The sequence below is a fragment of the Marmota marmota genome, unplaced genomic scaffold, assembly GCF_001458135.2.
Source record: "Marmota marmota marmota unplaced genomic scaffold, marMar, whole genome shotgun sequence".
In the NCBI taxonomy this organism is placed as follows: Eukaryota; Metazoa; Chordata; class Mammalia; order Rodentia; family Sciuridae; genus Marmota; species Marmota marmota.
In genome coordinates, this window is record NW_026000057.1 from 35,484,507 (window position 1) to 35,493,224 (window position 8,718).

General features: G+C 35.1%; 1 protein-coding gene across 1 annotated transcript in view; it reads left to right on the forward strand.

The window, feature by feature from the left end:
• Arhgef38 (Rho guanine nucleotide exchange factor 38) overlaps positions 1–8,718 on the forward strand; it is a 147,899-nt gene that overhangs the window by 92,608 nt on the left and 46,573 nt on the right. Inside the window, exons 4-5 of the mRNA XM_015484614.2 lie at positions 2,432–2,579; positions 8,113–8,130. Coding sequence (XP_015340100.1) covers positions 2,432–2,579; positions 8,113–8,130 — 166 coding nt within the window. The remainder of the gene's footprint in view (positions 1–2,431; positions 2,580–8,112; positions 8,131–8,718) is intronic.

Consider the following 8,718-nt stretch of genomic DNA (forward strand, 5'->3'; position numbering starts at 1 on the left):
TCTCTCTCTCTCTCTCTCTCTCTCTCTCTCTCTCTCTCTCTCTCTCTCACACACACACACACACACACACACACACATACAACATACACACATACACAATGAGAGTTGAACTATAATCACACACAAAAAAATCCCATATAATTAAAAGGAAAAAAAACTTTTATTAGATAGATACAAATTAGAAAGGAATGTGATACTTTAAGGTACTAGTGTTTTAATTCTAGAGATAGTGAGCAGCCTTAAGAGACAAGTGACAATTATTGAGTAACTAGTCCGTGGCAGCCATATTTCACATGCATCATCCCATTTATTTCTCAAATTAATATCAACAGTGCTATAAATACTTTTATTTCCATCCTACAAACATTATAAAGGAACAGAGGTTTAAACATTTTTTAAAAGTTATCCCCAAAGTCACCACAGGCACCCTAAATTCTGAATCTAAATATGTCACTGTTTCCAACTGCATCACTCATACAATGTCCAGCAAAGTTCTGACAGATGAGAAGCTAAGACCCAAGGAAAAATTAAAACAATGACCTATAATCCTGGCTAACAGGACGTTTGGAAAATAATGCGTTTGTTACTAACTCAGATTTGTTCATCCTTAATTAATATGAATAAATAACCTCTTCTTTCTTTGTGCATGTAGGGAATGAAGCAGTTAATGTGTGCAAAACATTTTTTAGATACTAAAGAAACTTCTATTTCTCTAGGAAGAATGACTTTTTTCTGTTACTGTAATAGGCCCAGATAAATAGGTCCACATCACTGTCAATCAACTCAGCCTCCAAATCATCATCAATCTCAAATATGCAATGTTTTTGAGAGCAGATCCTGTCGCATATTTCTTTTGTATTTCCCAAATCATCTCACACAGTGCTGGTTGGGTAGTGGATGCATACCACTCATCTTTAAGTGATGGAGTGGGTAATTAAATCAAACTATTGTCCAATATCTACTTGAAGTACCATTTATAGAGCCAATTTTATGGTAATATAAAAGAGAATTCATTAAATGTCTGGACACAATTAGCCCAAGTTGCTTCATGAAGATACATTATAACCTTGGCTCATAGTATAATTCAATTGATTTTTTTTTTAAAGCCAGCCTCATCAACTTGATGAAACCATAAGTAACTTAGTGAGACCCTGTCTCAAAATAAAAAGGGCTGGGGATGTGGCTCAGTGGTTCAGCATCCCTGATACCAAAACCAAAACCAAACCAAACCAAACCAAACAGAAACCCTGATGAAATAGGTGAGGCATGCAAATGAAATGTACTTAGAGGTAAACACATATTTTTGAATATTTTCTTTAAAACACGGCAAGAGATATTGAACTTAAATGGATGGTACCCAACTCAAAAAGTTAGAAAAATAACAGTGATTTTGAGGTTAGTCGAATAGAAATCAATGACAAGGAGAATGCACGATAAAGAAAACTCATGAGAATAGCCATGACAATTTGGAAAAACAGCAAGGCTGGGAGATTGGATCTGCCATATATCAGAACTTACTTATGGAGACAGTGAAATTTTTTATATTTATTTTTTAGTTATAGTTGGACACAATGTATTTATCTTTATGTGGTGCTGAGGATTGAACTCAGGGCCTCGCATGTGCTAGGCGAGACCTCTACGGCTAAGCCACAACCTCAGCCTGAGACAGTAAAATTAATACTGGTATTCAGTGTTTTTTATTTTTTTTTGTCTTTTTTTTTAAAGGAATAATAACCTAATTTTATTATCACATATAAGGAAATGTTTTATTTCTCTTGCTTGCCTTTCAGAGAAACTCAGGAAATGTTAGTGTAATACATTTTGAAAAATCACTTACCTACTAGCTGAAATGTCACCTCTTATACCTCTAGTAAATGTACAAAACTACTCCATTTTAAGCATTTATCCCATACGAACTATACTTTGAACTTTACATGCACTGCATCCCTCAGTATTTATAACAACTATAAAATTGAATCTATTATGGCTACCATTTTATATATGAAGAAACTCATTAAGAGAGTTTACATATTCAGAGAGTCACAAAATCTGTAGCACAACCTGATTCAAACTTATACAGAATAACTCTAAATTGATCTGTTCTTAACTCCATGCTATTAACCATGATGCTACATGCCTACCTGGTGTGTAGTCACCTTTTAGAAAACCAGATTTCTTTTGCTGTCTATCTCTGTAAAATTCTTCATCCTTCTCTTTATAAGAGGAAGGAAGTTAAAAAAGGAAGAAGGAGGGAAGGAAAAGAGGAAGGAAGAGAAAAATATCACTCAATGTCTAAGACCCCACTCATCTTTAAGTGATGGAGTGGAACCCATCAACTTTTTTACACTAGTCAACATTTTTGAATAATAGACTATGAAGTGCCATTTTGGTCTGACTTGATGTCATTTTGTTTTTGCTTTGCATTTATCAGGAGAGGTATTCTTGCAGATTAAGGAGCCGCTGGAAGATATATATAAAATCTACTGCTATCACCATGATGAAGCGCATAGTGTGCTGGAGTCCTATGAAAAGGAGGAAGAGCTGAAGCAACATTTGAGCCACTGTATCCAGTCCTTAAAGTAAGCCCTTTTCAAATGGTGATTCCCATCTTCTCTTCATTGCCTAGTAGGGGACATTTTTAAATGGATGTAGATAAAAGATCTCACATAAATTCTGTGTTTTAGGAGGCTTGCTGGGCACTCTGCTTTGTATTTCCTTTATGAAAAGCTGACATGCTAGAAGCCTGGATTGACTTTTTTTCTCCCTCTGAGAGACTGACTAAAAATAACATGGGAAAAGATTCAGGGCTCTGTAGAGATAGAAAAATGCAATATCAAAAAATAAAATATGGAAGAAAAGCCCTTTCTTAAAGCTATTGCAATGTGTCTGCTCCTTCAGAGTTCAAGGAATATGTGAGACAACATGTAGCCCCATGACCCCTGAAGCACATGGGTTCTTAAGGTTAGTGGAATGCCCTAGACTCCCTGAATGGCCCTCCTCCTTCTCCCAATTCATTTTTGTGAAAGCATGGAGATTGTGAAGATAAGTCACGCTGTCCTAAAATTAGTTTCAGGACACTTAGTCAAGCCTTCCTTCCTCATCATTAAAATGTTGTTGGGGGTCCTAATAATATTATTTTTTTTTCTAGAAGAAACAATCTGAAAAATATAAGCAAGTGGGGCTAGAGTTGTAGCTCAGTGGTTGAGTACTTGCCTTGCAAGTGTGAGGCATTGAGTTCAATCCTAGCACCACATTAAAAAAAATAAAATAAAAGCATTGAGTCCATACACACCTAAAAAAATAATTTAAAAAATAAGCAAGTATGAATAAGTATTTTTTTAAAGTCTTAGCTATTTCACCATCAATTAATAAGTACCGTTTACATTTTCTTCTGATTTTTATATGCATAAATATGAGCCTATATTTGGGTTGATCCTTTCAGAAGAAATTGGCAACTGTCTATTCATAGTTTCCGACCATATGAAGCTTAAGACTGAAATTATTCTCTTGGTCCACAATCTTACCCAGAATTCTCTTGTGATTTTTCATTTTTAAGGATTACCCACTGTTGGATGACCATGATTTGGCTAGGGATTAACCAACCAGAGAGAGCTGATTAAAAACCATTGTATACCAATCTGACTCCAGCACATCTCCCTTGGTATTCTGTTGTGTGGGGTGGGAAGAGGAAGAGGGGTCCTAATGTACTATAGAAAGTTTATAGCAGCATTACAGTGAAATGAGACTATTGTAGAGGAAGTCTTTCCAAGATAGGAACAGATCTGAAAGTGGGTTTAATTAGAGCCCAGTGAATTTAAATAATAAACAAACAAATAAATAAATGCAATCTCAATTTTATTGCCCTCTACTGGCCAGTAATAAATTGCCATTCTTTAGTCTCTGCCCATCTATCTTTCCTCATATCCCCCCACCCCCAGACGGTGAAAAAGAATATATTCAAGTCACTAAATTGTGAAAATTTATTTGGTGCTTATGCTGTGGCAAGGATAGGTCTGGCTGTCAAAAAACAAAAATAAATAAGACTTTATGTTCTACCCACAAGAAACTCAATATGATCAGACAATTCTTAAATAAAATGTTGTAACTAATTCTATTTTCACTTTAGTTCAGTGTTAGTATATCAATCCATAAAAGCATTAAAGTTTGAAGTTGCATTCATTTTAATAAATTTACATATAAAGATCAAAGTCTTCTAAAGTTATAGGTGTTTTTTCCTCAGGAAAAATAATGATGTTCTGGATATGAATGGACCCCTTCTTTAGCTTAAACAAATGGAAAGATCTGATCCAATAAATGTCTATCTTGAACCATTTTCCTTCTTCTGTTTCTAGAATTAGAAGAGAGAAATCTCTTAGCAAATGAAAAGCTAGCTCCTTGTATCATCATGGTAAATCCAATCCTGGAGATGGAGGTTCTCATCTGGAGATATGGTTAATCTACGTTAGCCATGTTACTTCTGACTGCTCACAGGAAGTAGAGCTGTTTTTAGGAGGATGAACAATAATTTATTGTTCATTAAATGTTTGACTTCTAAGAGAAAGCAATAATCCCTGCCCAGGTATCCACAAGGTCATATAGCAGCTCAGTGTCATGCCCCTAAAAAGCAGTTCAAGGCAGAGGTAATTTTGAAAACTCCTATGCCAATGATTGAAAATAGCTTCCAGACCCAATGACTTATTTGGTCTTTTTCTGAAATCTTTGAGTTATTGTCGATTTCTATCTTCATGCCCCAAATTTTGTGTATTCAGAACCATTCTGGTTTGAAGGAATAATTTCAGTCCCTGGAAGGTGTTAAGGTTTAGAAAGCAAAAAAACCAAAGGAAGCAATATTGGCAGAACTATTTCTTAAAGGAAATAAAATCAAAATAAAATAGTTTAAGTTAGAGCTATTTTCCAAAAAGTTGCCTTTCCATGAAAATAAAGTTAATGATGAATTGTGCTGGTCTGCCTGAAGGCTAAGAGCAGTAGAATTATTGACATTACTATAATACTGACCTCAATTGAGCTAAGCCTTAAATTCTGAGAAACAGGTTTTCAAACAGGTTTATAGGCCAAAGAGAGTCTGGAACACCCTGAGGGCTTGGTTTCCCTTGCCAAGTAATCAGTCAAAGCTATTACTGTCACTCTGTCTTTTCCTAGTGGCTAAATAACAGAACCCAAGTGCATTTGCCATTTCTAATGAATATTAGGTGCAGCCTCTATTTCCCACCATGAAAAGGAATATTTGGAACAACTTGGTTTGAAGCAATATCCACAAGAGAGATAGCTTCATGCTTCAGAAGCTAAAGTGGATTTTAAAGCAACTTAGGTTGCACTTTAACCAAAATTAAAATGTGTTTATTGAAGGCCTAATAAATATTTATTAAGAACACTAGATAATGTTGAAAATATTTTATTTTTAAACGCATAAGCATAGTTCTTGCCTCCCAGGAACACAAACTCTAGTTGGGGAGATAAACAAAACCTCTGGGAAGTTTAATAACAACGTAAGAGTTACTTTAAGTAACGTACCAAAAGCTCTCACAGGGGGTGCAGTTCATGACTAATTTCCAAAAGGATGGCAGAGATATTGCCTGCTTCTGTAATGGATTCAAGCTCATAACCTTTGGTTATTCTTTGAAGTCCATTGTCATTCAAAAGGGAAAATAATATTAGTATCCTGAAAATAATTTTTAATCTTTTTGAAATGTGAGGGTAACATTTCTTGTGTCTGAGTTCCTCTGCACTAGATCCACTGGGAATCTATTTTAAAGGTGCAGTTTCCTATGCTTCCCCCACCCCAGCCCAAACAAATAGGATTGCTGGTGGCCCATCCAGGGTCTGTATCTTTAATGAGCACCCTCAGGTAGTTTTTGGCACACACGCAAGAGCTACTTTAAAGAGATAAATCAGGCCCCCAGTGCTCACTGGCTGCTTTTCCTGAAGCAGATGAGTGTGTTTTTCATCTTTATAGATGCAATCTAAGCAAAATCTTTGGAATTTGGAGACCTTTAGAAAGACTTTAAAACTATTCAGAAGTACAGTGCACATCTGTATCTGCAGCGTACAAATCAGAAATTTGCAAGTTTTTATTTACTCAAAGTGTTCACAGAGTGGCATTAATGATCCCTAAGATTGTGAGCAACAATGGGTTAATACAGGCTCTAAAGGTCTGGAAGTTGTTTGCTAAAGATCTGATTACTTAGACTCTTTGAGGTTATTTAAGGTTTTTGATTTGTATGAGGAAAGTGAAAATAGATTAACTATAAATGCAAGCAGAGCCTGTCTGCTGCCGCCTTTTTCTGTTTTTCCAGATATAAACACTATTAATACTCCTTTTGCATTTGAGAGACCCCACAGATGTGTTTATTTGTAATAGAAAAAGAAAGAAATGACAAACTTTTAGTATCTGGATACTTCGCTCGTGTTACTCCTATAGCTTCTCCATTCAGAGAAGAAGGTAAAAGCTCATGTGATACAAAATCTAAAGGAATGCATTTCAATATATTCACCACACTGTATGCTTTTGGAATGTTCCAAGTTAAAAAAAAAATAAAAGCACGTTTGGAAATTCTTTCAGTTTCTTGTTATATGGCATCAAGTTTAAAACAAGACTATAATCCTTAAGGAATTTTCACATAAAAACTTTCTTGAGTCAAGTTACACCAAGCCTATGAGGGAGCAGGTACAGGGATAGGGATATTAAATTACTTTGTCCCATCAAAGGATAATTGGACATTATTTAAGTTCTTCCATCCTGAATTGTCCTTGGCTGGGATTAACTTTCGCAGATTTTCACCTCAAGTAAGATAGTTTAAAATGATGAGTAAGTAAAAAGGAGATGTTATAATGCGATGGCCCTGCCCTATAGACTGTGGGTTCCCCTACTGGGAAAATTTATCAGGATTCTTTTTATCAACTGTTATACTACATTAAAAACAATTTTTAATTTGTGTTAAAATATTTAGGTTAATTGGTTGAAACAGATGAAGATATTGAAAAACAGAGGCTATGTTGGTCAATGTATGAAAATAGGTTATTATATAATTTCTTGATAGCCAGATGTGGTTTTCAGAGAAAAAATTCCTGTCTACTTTGCTGACTAATTAATTTGACAAATCTTTTGAGCTCTTACCAAATGCCATCACTTTTTAGGATTGGGTTCACAGCAGTGAACAAATCAAGCATAAATTCATGCATAGGGTTGAGGGAGGGGATAGATAATAAATAAGAGAGTTACATAGTATATGAAAAAGTAACAACTATTGGGAAGAAAAAAAGAAAGCTAGGAATGGTGATAAGGAGCACAGTGTGAGACAGGATGCACTTTCTTAAAGGTTGATGAAGAAAAGCTTCATGGAGAAGGGACAGTTGAGCAAAAACCTGAAAGAGATAAAGGAGTAAGTGAAAGTTGCTCCCCAGAGGGAGAGCAACCTAGGCAGAAGGGACAAGGCGCACAGACCTGGAGTCACACGCCTGGCAGACTTTAGAAGAATCAAGGAGCCTGTGTGGCTGTCAGAGACTAGGGGAAGAGGTGAATACTAGACAAGGGTAGAGAGGAGATGGAAGGAGAGGTAGACCATGTATTGCTTTTCCCTTGGAGGACTTCAGTTTTTCTTGAGCAAAATGGAAACTACAGAATCTAGTTTAGTGAAGGCTTTTTGAGAATTATTCATTAAATAAGCGAATTATTCAGAATCTGCATAAAACTAGATATGGAGGGATAGTAAAGATGACTTGATAGTGATTTGGAAGTTAGTTACACATTTCCTTAGTAATCTTGCAGTCTTGGATTCTCCCATCACTTTACGAGATCATATTTTCATAATGTAAACAAAAATTTACATTTAAATCCATTTTTGAATGATCAAAATTTACTGTATCTGAATCAACAGTTTTAAATTTTAAACAAAGTGTGAAGCATATGGTAAATGTAAAAAAATAAAACTTTAGGGACCTAATTACCAAACAAGGGGATTAATTTCATAGGTCATTCATGAAAATTACTTAGTACTTTATTTTACATAATAAAATTTTAAAGGTTTTGTAATGTTTGACTTATACCTCAAATATATGGATTTACATGAATCTACTTTTCTCTCTTTCTTACAGGAAAATATATGTGCAAGAGTAAGTACTTTTTTTTAATCAACACTTTGTAATTATACATATTTATGGTGTATAGTTTGATGTTTTCATACATGTATAGATTGTGTATACACGTATACAGGGCAATTAGAAGCAATGGTTATGCTAAGAACATTTTTTAAAGTAACAGAAATCAAATATAAAAGTCATGGGAAAAAGCTACTGAATATTCCTATCCAAATCAAAATTTTAGTTTTTTTTTAATTATATTTTTATTGGTTGTTCAAAACATTACAAAGCTCATGATATATCATCTTTCATACATTTGACTCAATTGGGTTATAAACTCCCATTTTTACCCAAAATACAAATTGCAGAATCACATTGGTTACACACTCACATTTTTACATAATGGCATATTAGTGACTGTTGTATTCTGCTACCTTTCCTTTCCCCTACTATCCCCCCTCCCCTCCCCTCCCATCATCCCTCTCTACCTCATCTGCTGTTGTTCAATTCTCTCCTATGTTTTCCCCCCGTTTCCCCTCACATCCTCTTCTATGTAATTTTGTGTAACATTGAGGGTCTCCTACCATTTCCATATGCTTTCCCTTCTCTCTCCCTTTCTCT